The sequence below is a fragment of the Sapajus apella genome, unplaced genomic scaffold (genome assembly GCF_009761245.1).
Source record: "Sapajus apella isolate SASKATOON/1434 unplaced genomic scaffold, GSC_monkey_1.0 scaffold26, whole genome shotgun sequence".
NCBI lineage: Eukaryota > Metazoa > Chordata > Mammalia > Primates > Cebidae > Sapajus > Sapajus apella.
Window position 1 is genome coordinate 6,905 of NW_022436966.1, and position 19,618 is coordinate 26,522.

Sequence of the window (19,618 nt, forward strand, 5' to 3'; positions counted from 1 at the left end):
CTGAGACTACAGGTGTGCACCGCCACACCTGGGTAATTTTTGTATTTTTAGTAGAGACAGGGTTTCACCATATTGGCCAGGCTAGTCTTGATTTCCTGACTTCGTGATCTGCCCACCTTAGCCTCCCAAAGTGGGAAATACAGGCGTGAGCCACCACGCCCAGCCGACAAATGCATAGTTTTATAACCATCACCATCACAATCAAAATATACAACAGTTCCACCACCCCCTAAAATTCCCTCACGGCATTTTGTAGCAATCCATTCCCACCAACCCCAGACTTTGGCAAATGTTGACCTATTTTCTGTCCCTGTAGTTTTGCCTTTTCTAGAATGTTACATAAGTGGAATAATAGAGTATGTAGCCTTTCAAGTGTGGCTTCTTTCATTCAGCATAATGCTTTTGAGATTCATCCATGTCACTGAGTGGATCAACAGTTCATTCCCTTTTGTTGCTGAGTATGTTGTGGGTATACCACAATTTGTTTTCCATCTACCAGTTGAAGGATATTTGGGTTATTTACCAATATTTGAATTTTGAACAAAACTGCCATAAACATTAGCATAGAGTTTTTTGAGTAAATTGTTTTTATTTCCCTTGTGCTGGGATTGCTGTTGTTGGGTAACTGCATATTTAATTTTATAAGGCACTGCCAAACTCTTACAAAATGTCTGTACTACATATACAAGTTTCAAAAAAATGAAATCTATAATTTTTGATCAATTGTTATGTTAGATGTAACTGACATTTCTATATTCTTAAAAGGTATAAGTATTTGTACAACTTCAGTGTCAAATCAGTGGGAGGTCAGTACTTCCAGCTGTCATACACATGGCTGAACAATTAAAAGCTTATGACTAGGCCAGGCGCGGTGGCTCATGCCTGTAATCCCAGCACTTTGGGAGATCAAGGCGGGCGGATCACCTGAGGTTCGGAGTTCGAGACCAGCCTGACCAATATGGTGAAACCTCATCTTAAAAAATAATAATAATAGTAATAATAAAAGAATAAAAAAATAAACCTTATGACTGCCAGATTTTTAAACATGCATCCTCATGAATAATGTATGAGAGCCCCAGTTGCTCACGTCCTTACCAGGACTTAGTGTTGTCAGTTTTTTCAATTTTAGCTGTTCCAATACAAAGATGTAGTGTCTTGTGTTACAGAGATAATTGATATGCAATATGCTGTATATTTTTACAAGTATACAATTAGATTCATTTGACATATACACATCCATGAAGCCATTACCATAATTAAGGTAGAACACATCTATTACTCCAGTTTCCCCACGCTCCTTTGTAATACTCCCTTTCTACCCCAGGACCCCTATTCAAGCAATCACTGATCTGCTGTCACCATAGATTAGTTTTACATAAATGCAATCATATATAGTATGCACTCTGTTTATGTCTGAGTATATTTGGCATATTTTATTTGGCATATTTTGAGATTCATCCATGTTGCTGTATATAGCAATAACTGACATTTTTATTGCTGACATGCAGTTATTGTATGGGTATGTGACAATTTGTTTATCAATTCACTTGAACATCTGGGTTGTTTCCAGCTTTTAGTAGTTAGAAACAAGCTGCTATGAACTGAGACAACTACTTTTTTTTTTTTGGAGACAGAGTCTCACTCTCTCGCCCAGCCTGGAGTGCAGTGGCATGATTCTGGCTTACTGCAATCTCCGCCTCCCAGGTTCAAGTGATTCTCCTGCCTCAGCGTCCCAAGAAGCCAGAATTACAGGCGTACACCACCATGCCCAGCTAATTTTATATTTTTAGTAAAGATGGGATTTCACCATGTTAGCCAAGCTGATCTTGAACTCTCAACCCGAGGTGATCTACCTGCCTCGGCCTCCTAACATACTGGGGTTACAGCCATAAGACACCACACCCGGCCAAAACAACTATTTATTTTTATTCCATGGGACTCTGTTTGATATGAGACGATGATGTTTATGTCTGTTTTTAAATCAACTTTATTGAGGCATAATTTGTAGTCTATAATTATACTCTTCTAGGCTGGGCACAGTGGCTCATGCCTGTAATCCCAGCACTTTGGGAGGCTGAGATGGGCAGATCACAAGGTCAGCAGTTCAAGACCAGCCTGGCCAACATGATAAAACTCCGTCTCTACTAAGAATACAAAAAATTAGCTAGGCATGGTGTTGCACTTATAATTCCAGCTACTCGGGAGGCTGAGGCAGGAGAATTGCTTGAACCCGGGAGGTGGAGGTTACAGTGAGCCATGATCACACCACCGTACTCCAGCCTGGGTGATAGAGCAAGACTCCGTTTCAAAAATAGATAAATATATATACTCTTCTAAAGTGTATATAATTTGATGAATTGTAACAACTTCATACTTCCTTGTAACTGATACCACATCAAGATATAGAACACTGGCTACACCCTAAAGGTTCCCCTTGGGTCCTTTCTGGTTACTGTCTCCCACTCTCCTATCCCAAGCAACCACTGATTAGCTTTCGGCCACGCCATAATAAATCTGTAATCCCTAGCATTTTGTAGAAATGAAATCATATACTAATTCATTTTATGTATTTATTTCTTAATTTTGAGTAAGTCTTGCTCTGTCACTGAGGCTGGAGTGCAGTGGCACAATCTCAGCTCACTGCAACCTCCTAGGTTGAAGTTACTCTTCTGCCTCAGCCTCCCAAGTAGCTGGGATTACAGGTCCCCACCACCATGCATGGCTAATTTTGTATTTTTTGGTAAAGATGGGGTTTCACCATGTTGGCCAGGCCGGTCTCAAAGACCTGACCTCAGGTGATCTGTCAGCCTTGGCCTCCCAAAGTGCTGGCATTATAGGCATTAGTCACCACGCCTGGCCTAAGAATTAATTTAAGATTCTCATTTTCCTAAGCATATTTTAAAAACTCATCCATGTTGCAAGTATTGTTGGAAGTATCTGCAGTTCATTCCTGTTCATTATTGAGTGTATCTCACTGTATGAATTTACCACAATGTGTTTATCAATGGATTGTTGGGCATTGGTTATTTACAGTTGGGGGCTATTATGAGTAAAGTTGATATGAACATTTAACAACAAGCTACAGAATAGTTCTCTGGGTGACCTTGGACTCACCCAGTTCTTCCCTCTTTCTCACTTGTGTTCTCAAAAGGAACTGCAGAATGTGCTGGAAATGCAACTTCCTGCGATAAAGAGGGACTGACAAGAACAGCTCCGGCTCTCTCTGTTCCTGTCCCTCTCTGAGAAACAAGACATCCTTTAACACTTTTGCCCAGCATGTCACGAGGTCCCCCAGGGTGTTAAATCCAGTGCAGGCTGCCTCCCAGTGTCCCTCAGCTGTGGTGCAAGTGGGGCATGTGCCCCACCTGTGAAAGCACATCCACCCTGGGCAGCTTTCTTGAGCCTCAGGAGATCAGCTCACAAGAAATTCCAGGCTTCTGTTGTGCCTCAGTGCCAATCTGTAAGTCATAAACCCTCTTCATGTAACTTGTGTGTGGGCATTCCTTCTCACAGGACTCAGGCAAGTTGGTAACCAGTGCACGATGAGCCTGCTTCACAAAATTGGCACAGTGAACAGGGTTCAGTCTGACAGAACCATGTTTTCCTGGTGAAAGGAGGGGGTGATGTCAACCTGCAGGGGGCAGAGGCAGCACTTGCAGCTGGACATTTTATGGGAAAGGAGGGGTGATATGTGGGACATTAGGTCACATGCAAACACACCCTGTGGCTGTGACTGAGCTGACTGAATGGGTGGAAGCAGAGAGAAAGTAAGGTGGAGCCGGAATGCCACACAGGGTCCCTTGGTTGTTGGGCACTTATGTGATTGCTCATTTCCAGGGCTGGGGATTGAGGACTCAAACATGCCCCAAGGTGCTTAAGAGAAAGAAGAGGTATGAGGTATCAGATGGTCCCTGTAGCGTCTGAGAGGAACCCACATGCAGAATGCAGCCTGTCACAGAAAGGGAGACTCAGGTTTAAAGGACCATAGTCTTAGACATGGAGAAAGGCCAAGGAAGTTGCATGCAGCCTGGCTGATGAATATATCTGATAAAGGGACACTGCAAACCCAAATGTCCTGGGCTGAATGGCACAGTTAGGAATGGGGCCAAGGTCTCTGATCCCCACCAGAGGCCAATGGCTCTACACTCCTGTCAAGATAAAATGGGGCCAGGTGCAATGGCTAATACCTATAACCCTAGTACTTTGTGGGACCAAGGCAGGAGGATACCTTGAGCCCAGGAGTTAGAGACCAGCCAAAGCAACAAAGTGAGACCTAGCCTCTACAATAAATTTAAAACTTAGCCAGCTGTGGTGGTAGGCTTCTGCAGTCCCAGCTGTGTGAGAGGCTGAGGCTGGAGAATTTACCGAACCTAGTAGGTTGAGGCTGCACTCCAACCTGGGCAATGGAGAGAGACCCTGTCTCAAGAAAAAAAAAAAAAAAAAAGATATAATGGGGAAAGATGGAAATCCTGCCTTCTTTGGAGTTCTTAGATACTGAAGGTTCCTTTAGGGGAAAAATTAAGCCAGTGACACCAGGAAGCTTGCAGATGAACTCGGTGACCCATAGTGCTTATCTGCTTGTGGGTGGGGCCCTTTGGGCCATTTCAGGTGTCAGTCACCATGGTTCCCAGCACTGAGTGCTTTATGGGCATTGACATTTTAGTTGCTTGTGGCACAGAACATCACTGTCACCAGAGGGGCTATGACCCCTAACAACTAAGGATTTGAGCCTTAACAGCCCCTCCCACCTACCACATCATCCCACATTTTTACTGACTCATGAGCCATTGCCAACAGCCTAGCCATTTGGTCAGGGGAATGGCAACAGTGACTGGACCATTAAAAGGTCCCATGTGTGAGGACAGGGACTATGGCAACAGCTTGCTGTTGGAAGGGACTCCATATGCCACTCATGTGGATGCTCTTACTACCACAGCTGCCCTTGAGAGGACTTCTGTCATGTTTTTGGATATCCCATGGGATTTCACTCTGACCAAGGAAAATCCTCACTGCCCAAGCAACATGACAGTGGGCACAGTATCATGCAATACAATGGGTTTTCCATGCACTCTGTCATCCACAGGAGCAACTGAATGATGGAACAGCCAATTCACAAAGCAACTGAATAAAGGACATCAGGACAGCCTGCTAGTGGGGTGGTACCTCTATCTGATTAGGGCAGCGTGGATACTAAGCACTATACTCCAAAGGAAACACAGCACTGCACACATCTTGAAAAACACTGAGCTTGGTGTGGACGGAGGTGGACCAGGTAACTGCCTGATTTGGCTGCATCTGTGAAATTCCAATCTCAGTGTTCCCAATCATTCTTTTTTCTTTTTCCATTTAGAGTGCACATCCTGTAGGTGGTTTGTAGTTCAGGCTGCCAGAACACCCCAGACAGGGCCCCCTGACTCTAATCTAGACGTGATACTTCCTCCAGGTGCCTCTCTTCTGTGAAATCCACAGGGATACAGCACAGGACCAAGGAGTACCAGGATATTAGGATTAGTGGCACCAGGAACACCCGATTCTTCTATACAGGTGGGTAACTTTATCAACATGTCAGGATTGTCCAGGACAAATCTCATTTCCCTGATGGATGACTAAAGCCAAAAGGCCTGGTTCATGCAACAAGGGGAATAGGTAGTCTCGGGACTTCAGCAGTCAGACTGGGACACTACACTCAGTCCAACCTCTAACTGATAGGTAGGGAATACCTGAGGATGCAGGAAGTCTAAGGGGCAGGGCACTAACCTGTCACTCTGCTTTTTCCATAAGGACGGGAGAATAGAGGCCTGGAAGCATAATGCCTTCGTTAGGCTCTCCCAAGCTGTGGCCACCAAAGGAAAGTGCTAGAACTGTCATCGCAGACCCCATTCTGTCACAGACTACAGCAACCTTCCTGTCCTGCCAGTAGTAAACTCTACCAGTATTATAGTGGCGCAGTGAATATTAACAGAACCTGAGCCCCGGCTTACTTAGTGAGGATCTAGCCCCTGCTACATGGGAGGGAGGGAGACTTAATTGGCCAAAAGTGGCAAAACGTGACAACTAACAACCTCGGTTGGCTGGTAGTTTTAACCCATTATATTCCTTTACTTGGATGAGAAGCATCCCAGTGTTGACAATGGAAACAAGAATTGGACTACTGTTAGCTTTCCATGTAGGGACTTCATGAACAATATTGAATGGGGGAAACCAAGTTCATATGACTAATTTGAGACTGCAGGCAAAGGCTAATGCCTTCATACCAATGAATGGGTTACTGAACAATAAAATGGGAGAAGGGGTGCTACGTGCACCTGAGGGCTACATTTTTCTCTGTGAGCAGTACAGGGTCACCCAAATATGGTGTGGTCAGTGTTATACTTGAAAAGCTGATGAATGGTGGGATATTGCACGCTGGGCATGCTTGGGTGTCCCTAGATATTACCCTTGGAAATGAGTCACACCAGTGGGCCAGCAGCCTAAAGTCATACCCCAGGCTTACTAGACACCTGCCAGGAGGTGTAAGTGACCCTTGGTTTATGTTCTTTTTGAGATTTTTGGTACCACACATAGGAGTCAGTGTTTGGGAAAAACTGATAAGAAATCTATCCCTGAGCATGGCAGATACCGCTTCCTCTATTGCCACTTCCTTGGCAGCTCAGCAGACATCCCTCAACTCCTCTGAGTTTTTTTTATTTTGTTTTGTTTTGAGACAGGATTTTATGCTGTTACCCATACCAGAGGACAGTAGCATGATCATAGCTCAAACTCCTGGGCTCAAGTGATCTTCCACCTTAGCGTCCTAAGTAGCTCTGACTATAGGTGCACACCACCACACTAGGCTATTTTTAAAAATATTTAGGAGATGAGGGGGGGGTCTCACTATTTTGCCCAGGCTGGTCTTGAACTCCTGGCATCAAGCAATCACTCTATTTCAGCTTCCCAAAGCACTGGGATAACAAGCATAAACCACCACACCTGGCCAGGAAGATTGTATTAAAGTAGTTACTCTAGACTTCCATTTACTAAACTGAGACAAGTTTGTTCGATTGCCAACAGCTGCTACTGTACCTAGAGAACAACTTATGTATTATAGAAAATTAGGGGAGATCTGGGAGGAGGCCCACTTGCTGCAGATACTGGGCCCCTCTTAGGGGCCCTTTTTGGACCTTGTTAGAAACTTGTTACCTGGATCACTATATCAGTGACTAGCTTGCTGCTCCAGGTGGACCTGATCAGCTGTTTGTTAAGCAGTCCTCCTGGGCCTAGTAAAATGCATTCTGGCTATGGCTTAACAATGTTGCACTGATATTATGTCTGTCAAGGTGTTACGCCGATCTGATAAGACAAATCTCTGCCTCCAGATACTAAGAGGTTGGTGGGCATATGAAATGGACTAGCTTTGCTAGGGGAGATAATCTGAATTAGGGGCACAGACTGCAGGACAGTTCTCCAGGTGGCCTTGGATCAACTTAGTTCTTTCTCCTTTCTCATTTATGGTTCTCTAGGATAACTGTGGAATGTGCTGGGAATATAGCATCCTGTGATAAAGAGAGACTGACCAGAACAGCCTCTCGTCTCTCCTAGAAATAGAATGTCCTTCATGTTTTTGTTTTGAGACACAGTTTCGCTCTTTTTGCCCAGGCTAGGGTGCAATGGTGCAATCTCAGCTCACTGAAACCTCTGCCTCTCAGGTTCAAGCGATTCTCCTGTCTCAGCCTCCTGAGTAACTGGGATTACAGGCAGGTGCCACCACGCCCAGCTAATTCTGTATTTTTAGTAGAGACGGGGGGTTTCTTCATGTTGGTCAGGCTGGTCTTGAACTCCTGACATCAGATAAGCTGCCCACCTTGGCCTCCCAACGTGCTGGGATTCAAGCAAGAGCCACTGCGCCTGGCTGAATGTCCTTCATGTTTTAAACCAGTGTGTCATGCCTCCCCATCTCCTCTCTCACTCCCCCAATTAGGCTGTTCTTACATTCCTATTAGGAAATACTTTAGACTGGGTAATTTATATAGAAAAGAGGTTAAATTGGCTCATGGTTCTGCAGGCTGTATAGGAAACATAGTATCAGCATCTGTTTGGCTTCTGGGGAGGCCTCAGGGAGCTTTTTCTATTGGCAGAAGGGAGAGCAGGCACATCGTATGGTGAGAACTGGCGCAAGAGACAGTGTGTTGGGGGGTGCCACACACTTCTAAAGAACCAAATCGCCCTAGAACTCACACTATTGCAAGGACACCAAGCCATGAGAAATCCACCTACATGATTCAAATACCTCGCAGCAGGTCCCACCTCCAACAATGGGGACCACAATTCAACATGAGATTCGGCAGGGTCATATATTCACACTGTATCAATCCACTCCTGCACCCCCAAATCTCATGTCCTTCTCACATTGCAAAACATAATCATGTCCTCCCAATCATCTCCCAAAGTTTCAACTTGTTCCAGCATTAAACTCAAAAGTCCAAAGTGTCATAGGAGATAAGGCCCTGAAAAAGAACTAAGAAATCTGGGGTAGCAAAACGCATGTAGAACCCATCTTGGTCAGTACTTTTCCTGTACAGGAAGAAACCGAGAACGCCCGGTGCATCGCCCAACACAGACTAAGACATAGCGGAGACTCGAAACCTGACCTCAGTTTCCGGTCCCAGCATATAGAGTCTTCAGTTTTCTTCGTCGAAAGCGACAGACAGCTCCTGTTCTCTTTCACGTTCGTAGACCGGACTCAGGCTGGAGATGCGAAGCATGGGCGGGACGAGGAGCGGAAACACCCCTCCTACCGGGACTGAAAAAATATGGCAACCCCGAGCTGGCCTATCCGGAAACCGGCTCGAGGAACACGGGGAGACGGGGATTGGCCATCGCTTCCGGAAGTTGTGAGTTTTGTTTCACAGCGGGAGATCTTCCCAGATGCACTGGGGACCAGATGGTGCGTTTTCCTCGTGCCCTAACGGGCCAGCTCGGGAGGGGGAGGGTCCGGTCAGCTTTAATAGTTTCATTGGGAGAATGGCTGTGGGTTCTTCAGCTGGTGTTTATCAAGCGCCAACGAGGCCAGCCTCCAGAATGCAGTACAAGAATGATAAAGTCAGTCTGTCCCCTCAAGAAAAATCGTTCAGTGAGGATGCAGTGGATAGGCGCACGATTCTTTAAAGTTGTGATTGGGGCCAAAAGGGAGCTAATCCTCAGACTAAAAAGAGCCCTAGTCCTGGGATTCTGGGCTCTGTAGCAAATGGACTCCAAATGGAGTTGAAGGGAGGGAGGAGTGGTCAAGCGGAGCTGAAAGGAGAGAGGGAACTACCTGTCCGATAGGGCAGAATCGGGGAGAAAGCTTGGTGACTTGAGCTTAGAGAAGGCCATTGCGGCGGTAGCAGAAGAGGGAGGCAGGGACCAGATATTATGGTATGGATCACCGTGACACAAAGTAGGCGCTTTATCATAAGAACAGCAGAACGACTAGATCTGATGTCCATTTTGAAAAGATCACTATAACTGCGGGGAAAGACTGGATTATAGGAAGGCAGGAATTGTGAGAAACAATGAGGAGGAAACAGGAGGCTACCACTGCAGATGAGCGGTGGTGACCTAGCCTACATATAGGAGAGAAGTGGACGAATCAAAAGTATATTCAGGAGGTGAAAATTCAGGACTTTACGGATTTGATAAATCCTATAAATTTATGAATTTATAGGATTTGAGTGACAGGTTGGGTACCCAACAATGATTCCAAGTTTCTGGCCTGAGTGAGTGAATTACACTAAACAAGATCAAACTATTTTGAGGTTTTCTAAGAGTTCTTCCCCCCGGTGTTAAAACCACAATTTTTTCCCTTTCTGATTATGTGTACTCATGTTTTGTATGCTCACTGTAAAAAAATTCAGAGCATACATAATAAAATACTTTGTATAAAGAACAATAAAAATTACCTCATATTCTCACTACCCAAGATGGTCATATTTTAGTGTGTTTCCTTCATGCATTTTTTAAAAAAATGTGTGCATCTTTTTATACAATTGCTATCCTGATGATTATATCTTTCTGTATCCATTTTTTTCCCTTTAGCATGACTAAAGATTGAACCGTGTACCAGGATATTGTTCACAAATATTTTTTTTCCTGTTTGTAACAAAAATAAAGTCAAATGTAATTCTAAGTGAGAGATAACATTAACTTTTTGGTGTGTTTTCTTTTTAATATTTGTTTAAAAGCTTTCTAAAAAGTCCACGATTTGGTCACAATTTGTGTTGTTTTTCATTCAGATGTTTTTACTTGACATGATTTATTGCCATTTTTACACACCATTAAGACCACGTTTTAATGGTTGTTAAATCACAACTAATCCCATCATTAGCTAGATAAGTTGTTTTCAGCTGTTTACTGTTAAAATAATGAGAGGAACATCTTATAATTCTTAGATTCCTAATGAATTCCATCAGAAAGAGTTCTAGAAATATAATCTGCCAGGTAAAAGGATAAAAAGACTCTATCAAATTGCCACCCCAAAATATCTTATTAAGAAAATGATTGAATTGTTGTAAAGAAATTTTTGCGATACATAGTTTTTCCATTCAAAGATACGGTCATGTCTTTCTAGTTATTCACATTGTCTTTTATGTTTCTTTTATGTCTTTATAGATAATAACCTTTCCTTGTTAAGCTTATGTCCAAGAAAGGAGCAGGATTGATTATTTAATAATCATACCCTCTCTGCTTAATTTCCATGTGTGGAATGAAAATCTTTGGGTCAAGTATGATACTTTATTCTTTAAAATTATTTTGTTCCTTAATATTTATGTGTAGGCCTTTCTAAAATATAAATCAAATGATGAGATCAGAAGAAAAAAAAGACTAAGATAGAGTAAGGCTTCATTAATACCATAAGTAACCTTCGGTTTAAAAAATTCCTGACATTCTGCTCCAACTTGTCTACTGGGGAAGCAGCCTGTCAACTATGCATCTGAGCCTACCTCATCTGAACAAACAGCAACCAGCTGGGCCCCTTGCCTTTTCAGGAATGGCAGCAGAACTAGAAACAGCTCAGCAGGATTAGGAAGACAAGACCTCATGAGGATGCCCAGTGGGCTTTTGCAATGGACTTTTCTAGTTTAACACTTTAAATCATGTTACTGTCAAAGTTATTGAATATTTCTTAAGAAATGAGTTCTAATGTTAACTTTTAAACAAAAGATACCTCTTGGTTTTTTCATTTTGTGTGCAGTAGAATCCTGCTTATCTGTGAAATGCAGTTAACATGTCAGCTGGACCTGTTTCCTGAATGCAGGGTGACCCTTCTGTTATTTAAAGATGTAAAAAATGCAGGAGACTTGAGAAGAAAAGTCATGGAAGGGACCATCGATGGATCACTGATAAATCCTACAGTGGTAAATATAAATTTTAAGACTGAATGGATTGGCCAGGTGCAGTGGCTCACACCATAATCCCAGCACTTTGGGAGGCCAAAGTGGGTGGATCACCTGAGGTCAGGAGTTCAAGACCAGCCTGGCCAACATAGTGAAACCCTGTCTCAACTAAAAATATAAAAAAATTAGCTGAGCGTGGTGGCAGCTGCCTGTAATCCCAGCTTCTTTGGGAGGCTGAGGCAGGAGAATCACTTGAACCTGGGAGGCAGAGGTTGCAGTGAGCTTCGATTGCACCATTGCACTCCAGTAAGGTTGACAAGAACGAAACTCTCTCTCAAAAAAAATAAAACACGCCATACAGGTCATTTAAGTATATATTAATTTTTGTCATGTTATAGGGTAGCCTAAAATTCTGTCACCTTTTGGGGAAAAAAATTTTTGTCCAAGTCAAATGAAGCCAGCCTTGACAATAACAGTAAATAGAGGCAGAAGTGCTGGGTCCTGCCCTAGGAAACAGAAATGGTTGTGATCTGGCTCTAAGATGGGAAATGCCTGTGTTTCCAGGCAGTACAGATTCTCCATGTGTAATTAATTCTTTTTGCTCTGTTTGGTAGATTGTTGATCCATTTCAGATACTTTTGGCAGCAAACAAAGCAGTTCACCTCTACAAACTGGGAAAAATGAAGACAAGAACTCTATCTACTGAATTATTTACAACCTTTCCCCAAATAACAATGTAATGTGGACTTTCCTATTTCTGTTGGCCTTGTCATAATAACATACGTGTTCCCCAGTGTTGGGTTGGAGACTAAATTCCTGCAAGCCAGTGGTTAATAATAAACCAGAATAATAGTGAAGAGAGCTCTGGACAGAGAGTTGAGGTTTAACCCTGCCTCTTACTAAGACAGTTTACATGTGAGTAAACAAAAATGTAGCTAAGTTAAGTGAGGTGAATATTATCTGTTCTTACCATATAGGGTCAGGAAGACCCCCCCCCAAGTATTTTTGCTTAAGAAGCTGACAAATTTAATGATAAAACATTAGGCGTGGATATTTTGTGTGCTGGCATGCATATCTTTTCCTCTTCCCATAAACTTGAGTGTGGGATCCACCTCCTTTTCATATACCAGGAACTGGCTGGTACCTACAGCAGTCTTTAACACATCCTCACTGACACACCCAGTGCATAGGAAGAGTTTGTGGTTTGAAATACTTAGAGTCATGCTTTTTCAATGCAGGTTATGGAACTAAAGATAACCCACATGTAGCACATGAAAAAAAAAACTGAAATTTTGCTGATGAGGTTTGAGTGTTACTGCAGCTATTAATAAGAGCCAGGTATTAATGTCATCTAGGGAAAAGTTAGGAAACCTGTGGCATAGGTTAAAATACAGATGATTGAAAAGTTGATAAAATGCAGTTATCTCAGCCCGGTAATAGAGTTGCCCAGTACCTGGAATAAGATTTACTAATTACTGTTTCCTTAAGATCACTGGACATAATTCAGGAAACTCTTGAATTCAGTAAATATCTATTGAACTTTTCCCTGTTCCATTTATAGTTCTAGGGGCAGAAGAAGTAAATATGTAAACAAGACAGACATAAACAAGACAAGTTAAAAATGCCCTAAGATAAATGATACAATGGGAAATGAATTCAAATCTCGGGGTACAGCAATGAAGCCATTCATTTCAGAGGAAGGAGGGTATAGTGGGGAGTGGCATTGGAACTGTGGAGCTTGAGGCACGTGTTCAGCAGCGAAGTCATGGGGAGATGGGACATGCGAGCAGAGGACAAAGCTTGGCCACAGGCAGAAAGGCATGAAATATGACTGGAACCCCAGGAAGGCCAGACTGGCCAGAAGGCAGAAGCGCCTGGCTGGAGGGCCACTGGGTGCCAGAGGGAGGCGGTGGTTTCATGCAGTGCCAAGAACGCTGGGCTTGATTCCATAGGAACAAGGTGTACCTTAAGCAGGGAGTGCTTTCAAGGAAGTACCAATGGATGTTGGAAAGGAATCGAAGTGAAAACCTAGGCAGTGAGAACTGTTAGGACATGAAAAGTAAGAGCCTGAGCAAGGAAGAAGGCAGATGAGGTCATGTTTCAGACATAGGAAACAATGGTTAATTGCTTTGTTTTTTGTTTTTTCATTTTTTTCTCTTAGGTTTCAGAGGCTTTGAAAAAATTTGGTATCTCAGCAAAAGACACTTCAATTCTAATTGTTTACATTGAAGAGGGAGAAAAATAAATCAAGAATACCTAATATCTCAAGTAGAAGGTCATCAGGTTTCTCTGGAAAATCTTCCTGAAATAACAAATATTACAGAAGTCAAAAAGGTTTGCCAGTCCATGTTTTTATAAGGAGTGTGATAGATGAGCAGTAATGCTGACGCTGTCTGCCTATTGATCACTAGGGCTCCTTATTTATTTATTTATTTTTTGAACTTTTGAGAAAGTTAATTTTTTAAATTACTTAAAAAATAATTATAATACAATGAACTGGGAGGTGTGGGCTTATGTAAAATATAATTACAAACTAAGCTGAATTACAAACTAAGCTGACATAAGCATTCTCCACATTAAGGAAGTGAATTCCTTTAAATATCAGACTTACATATTATATTTAACATGTAAAATAAATTTAGTATGAAGTTAATATTTATATATGTGCTGTTAAAATGGATAGAAATTTGGTTTTTATGTTCTTGGAAGTTGCCTCCATAGCAGCAGTTTAAAAGGAAGACAAGTAATAAATTGCCATCACTTTGAATATTTTAATCACATTTGTTGTTTGTTATTCCATGAACTCAATAATTGAATGAGGAATAATTTCATTTACACAAGTTTATATAATGACAATTAGTAGTGAATGACTTTGTCAGCAAGTCATAATGTATCTTTCATTTTTACAGATATATAAACTCTCTTCACAAGAAGAAAGTATTGGGACAGTATTGGATGGTATCATTTGTAGAATGTCAACAAAAGATGTTTTGTGAAATGTCAAAAATATTAACAGAAATTCTCAGCATTAAAGAAAACATTGATATTCCTTTCCTGATTATAAAACTAATATATGTTCATTATAGAAAAGTTTAAATCACAGAATAGTATAAAAAAGAAAAACACTTCTAGTGCTACCTCATATTATTTTAAAAGATAATCAGTTACTATTATTTGTTATTATCTTCTACGGTTCTGTTTCTGTTCAAATGTATTTTATTTTTATATAATTGGAATAAAAATTCCAAACACTTGTGGAATGCCTACAGTATACTAGGTTCTTGCCTTAGTGATTTTTTTTTTTGTAGAGATGAGGTCTCACTATGTTGCCCAAACTGGTCTCAAACTCCTGGACTCCAGTGATGCTTCTGCTGCACCCCAGAAAGTGCTAGGATTACAGGCATGAGCCACCAAGCCCAACTGGTTATTGTTTTTAAGTTTTTTGCCTTGGTGATTTTATACCCATCAGTTCACCTCCCTCTCCTTACTTACCATGGCTACTCCAGCTCACCCCTTGCAAGCCTCTGGATCCTGGTTCTAAGTGTTTTTCACTTGTAGGAACTCATTTAATTCTCACAGCAACCTTATGAGGTAGATACTGTTATTACCCCCATTTTACACACAAGGCCCAGGGGCAGCTCCTGTGCAGAGGAGCTCACTGCAGGTGGTCACTCACAGGGACACTTCAGCAGAGCTCCCACCCTTCTTCCTGGCAGAGGCCCAAGTGGAAGTGAGGGTGTTCCTCATGGAAAGAAGAAAAGTTGTGCCAGGGGAGCTCTGAGGGTGTACATGGAGCCTGGGCAAGGGGGCAGCCAGGGCCACAGCAGGACTGCTGCCCCTGCTCCCCAGGAACCCCCACCAACCTTACCCTTACTGCCATTGCCCCTTGTCCTCTACAGGGCAAAGAGGCTGTGTGGGAGGGGGAGTCAGAACGCAACCCCAAGAAGTCAGACTCCAGCTGCTGAGGCAGGTCTGTGGCCCCAGCCGGGAGCCATGGCTTCCTGAGCACTCCCACCGTATCCCTGACCCTGTCGGGTTATCACAGGAGGGCTCCATCTGTTTCCTCCAGGTTCACATTCACCTTGACCAACACCTGCCCCCGCGACAGGATCCTCATCTCCCAGTCTCCCTTTTTCAGGGGTGCACTGAGCACGCAGGGATAGGCCTCTTGGGGTCCCCTGTAGTGGAAGCAGGTACAAGGTGGGATGGGGAGAGTCTAACTGCCACTTGCACTCACCCAGGAGTGTCAGCAATGAAAGACAATGAATTCCTTAGTTCTGCTGCTGATGGTACCTGAAGGGTGTGGAAGGCCTAAGCGTGGGTTCTAAATTCCTTCCCAGCTTCCTGACCCTCTAAGTCTGTCCACTGGCAATGGGGAAATAGAATTACAATCAGTCCCAGCAAGCCTCTGCAGAGGTAGGAGAGGAAGAAAACAGTTTCATCACTGAAGAGGCATTAACCCAGAGTGAGATGCACATCACAGGCAATGATCCACTAAGGCGCTGCAAAGACAGAAATCTCATTGCTAAACTAGCCAGTGGGCCCAACCCATTGCACACTGCACACTTTCTCAAGAAAAGCCATGCTTAGTCAGGGGACTGCACAGCACCTTTGGTCACACCCATTTCATTCGAGATTCAACCGCAATTTACCTGACCACCTGCATTTGCTAATTACCTTGTTACAAAGGAAAATAAACTCTTATCTTTATGTGAGGAGGTAGATTTACCACTCAAAGTGAATGGTAGGCTCCCACAGTCCCATAAAGGCTGGCAGTTAGGGCCCTGGCTGCCCTGATGATGGCATTTCAAAGACTGGGCTCCCATGTCCTTCAGGAACACAGCCCTGGGTTGCAAAGCTGAGAAGAGGCTTATTTCACTGTCAAAAAGCTTTGCATGCCCCTCAAAGGAGCAGAAGAAGGATTTACAATGACAAGTTTTCCAAAGAAAACGGTCTAAGAACAGGGAGAGAGGACCCGCTTCCCTTGTTTTTAACAGGGAGAATTAAGCCTCTTCATTGTCTTTTTTTATTTTTTTTTAATTGTCCTAACACTTTCTGAGAGCAGTGTTCCAGGACTCCTCAGTTGTGCCACCAGTTCTTCCAAGCCCAACACAGAGTCCTTGGAGTGAAAATTTGTTTTTTCCTTATACTAAAAAAAAAAAAAAAAAAAAAAAAAAAAAAGAGCTTGCTTGCTTAGTTTTTTGCATAAATTTGCATGTTCCCTTCAAGAAACCCTTAGCCCTGAGGAAGTGAGGTGAGGTGTGGTTAAGGCAGTTCCCGGAGCTAGGCTGCTGCTCTCCCACTGCCCCTCACATAGGCTTCCCTGGTCACCCCCCACTGTTGCAAAGCAAGACCTGACTATGAAAGCTTCCACATGCAGGCCAGACACACGCTTCTTTGGGTTTGCACTTCCGGCACTATCTGCAGCAAGTGCTCAGTTGCAGGCCGGCTTCCCAGGAGGCTCCAGGACCCATCCCTTTATTTAGGAATTGAAAATGAACTGGAACTGAGAACTTTTGAACTGGAAGACATTTCAGAAATGATCAAATTTAATAGTTTCCAACCTTTTGGGATCGCAGACACCTTTGGAGATCTGATGCAGAAAGTGAGCCCACAAATTTGCACACCACTGCGGGTTTAAGGAGCCCCTGAGGTACCCACACAGCCCTTCACAGTTAGCTGAGGGGGCTGCAGCTGAGCCCTGTCTCCCGAGGCAGAGGTCTGGGCTTAGTGGGAAAAACAGCACCCATGTCACGGCAGGCGGCAGAAGCTCACTGGCTATGCCAAGTCTGATTAAGAAAACTCTGGTGCGCATTTTTTTTTTTGTTTTTGAGACAGAGTATCACTCTGTTTCCCAGGCTGGAGTGCAGTGGTGCTAACTTGGCTAACTGCAACCTCTGCCTCCTGGGTTTAGACAATTATCCTGCCTCAGCCTCCTGAGAGGCTGGGACTACAGGTGTATGCCACCACACCTCACAAATTTTTATATTTTTAGTAGAGACGGGGTTTCACTATGTCGGCCAAGCTGGCCTTGAATTCCTGACCTCAGGAGATCCACCCACTGGGATTACAGGCATGAGCAACCGCACCCAGCCCTGGTGAGCATTTTTGAGAGGCTGCATTTTAGAGGCTTTGTTTCAGGTTTTCCATGTGGCTGATCAGTTCTGTGTTCAAGGCTGGCTGTCAAGAGTGGACTGGAATTGCTGGGGCTACACATCAGCACTGCAGAGAGGCAGATGAACTGCAACAATAGTCTCTTCCCAGGAATACAACAAAATCTCAGTGACAGGAGCCTCTGTCCCTGACCCCAAAGCATCCTGTCCTCACCTCTGTGGGCTTCTGAAAGGAACAGAAAGGGCCAAGGCCAAACCCGCACCTGCACCTGGGGAAAGAATCTCAGCAGAATCCAGGTGGCCCACGGCTCCCTTATCCCATGAGCCATGGAGTTCAGGGTTCAGGAAAATCTGGTCATGCACCCTGCACCATGATGTGAGGCTTTCTAAAGTCCTGCAATCCTGAGACCCCAGCCAATGGAACAGACCTCCTCTTAGTCAAGGGGATCCCAGGGAAACCTGAAAAAATGAATTCCTGGCCATGATGGAAGGGGAGGTCAGAGAAGCCTCCTGAGAGCCTGTACTTTGGAGTATATGGCCCAAAACCGACCAGCATGAATGTTAAAATAGGTATCATTAGATTATTCAGAACAGACTCTGTGAACATCAGGTACAGATTATGAACAACACCTGAGACCATGCAAGGCCAGAATTAACACACAACCTAGAAACCAGAGTCTCCTTCAATGGGTTTTAAATTGACTCAGGATACTGTGGCTGACTTACCTCTCTGACTCTGGGACAGCATCACAGGACAGAGGCAAACCCTCTCTCTCTCAACTGAAGCATTCATTTGTACTGACTTTATGTCTTTAGACAAAGCTGAACTCTTTCAACCAACTGCCAATCAGAAAATCTTCGTATCCACTTGTGACCTATAATGACCTTCCCCCACCCTACTTGAAGATAACCAACCTTGTTAGGTTGAATCAATGTGTACTTTCCATGGGTTGATTTATGATGTTACTCCAATTCCTGTCCCCTCAAATGTGTAAAACGACTGTCCCGGGCAAACTTTTTCAAGACCCCTTGAGACTTCCTGAGGCCATGGCCATTAATTGGCTCAGAAGATACCTCTTACAGATAATTTAAGAGTTAGGTGCTTTTGTTAACATGCCCAGCCAGAGGACTTGGCACACCCTTTGCTCAACTTGGGAACTCCCAAACTGGCTACAGGCCCCGCCTTCCCCTACCAACCAGCACACTCTTCCTCTCTGTCCACCATCAGTTTCACCTGTGCTCACCTGGGTGGGCCTCTTTCAGCTGCCGATCTGCACCTGTTTCCCACCCCTCCTGACTCAAGGGCGCCCCCTCTGTGGGCAGTGCTCGCTGTCACTCAGCCCCAGTCCCTGAGCTCCCTAGGGTTCTCCATCTCTATGGGGTGCTGATATCCTCGGGCCAGGCGTCCTTTAGTATAACCTGGCTCCTGCTCTGAAATGTACATCTAGTTCCTAGAGAGTGTGACTGAGTCCCCATGTAAACCTTCTCTGTCCCTGGACTGCGGGGCATAGCCCTCACCTTTCTGCTGGTGGTGAGCAATGAAGCAGACAGCGTCAACTGGGCTGGCAAACACCTAAGTCCTATACGGTGCCAGTCTCGTGAGAAAGCTGACACCATGCATGGAATAGCAGTAAAACACCAGGTCAAACCCACTTTCAGGCCACCCTGTCTGTCTTCCTAGAGTTGGTGGTTTCCTGCGCCTCTATTACTTAAGGTAATTTTAGGTGCCTTTTTGATTCCTGCGATGTAAAACTCCTGTCAAGTTCACCCTCCTAACAGTTATTCTGGATGTGACATCTCCACCATTGTCCTGTTCCCGGAGCCCCATCAGGGGTGTCCTCCTGGGTGGCAGCCACACCTCTGACATCTGGTGCCTTCATGCCAAGCCCAGGCCTGGCACACTGCAGACCCTCAGCCTGCCGGGCTCTCCTGCCCCAGGCTCATTCCCTGCAACCACATAGAGGAATGCACTTGGGAATGCACTCCCTGCTGTGTTACAGCCCAGCAATTTGACCCCAGGGTTTATGATTACCAAAAATTCAGGAGCCAACCAATGAGGGGGCAGCTAGCCTGCTTTCCAGGGGTGATTGGGCCCTGGACACTATCTTCTGGATGCCAGTGAATGGCTGAGAGCTGAGGCTCCCTGGACACTCA

At 44.1% G+C, this 19,618-nt stretch overlaps 1 protein-coding gene across 1 annotated transcript; it reads left to right on the forward strand.

Moving 5' to 3' along the window:
* Positions 1–8,394: 8,394 nt before the first annotated feature.
* On the forward strand, positions 8,395–14,400 carry TPRKB (TP53RK binding protein). The gene is given in 7 exon segments (XM_032291708.1): positions 8,395–8,870; positions 11,210–11,372; positions 11,966–12,056; positions 12,059–12,087; positions 13,513–13,591; positions 13,594–13,685; positions 14,261–14,400. Coding segments are annotated over 7 exon segments (681 nt in total). The 5' UTR covers positions 8,395–8,730; the 3' UTR covers positions 14,348–14,400.
* Positions 14,401–19,618: the final 5,218 nt, after the last annotated feature.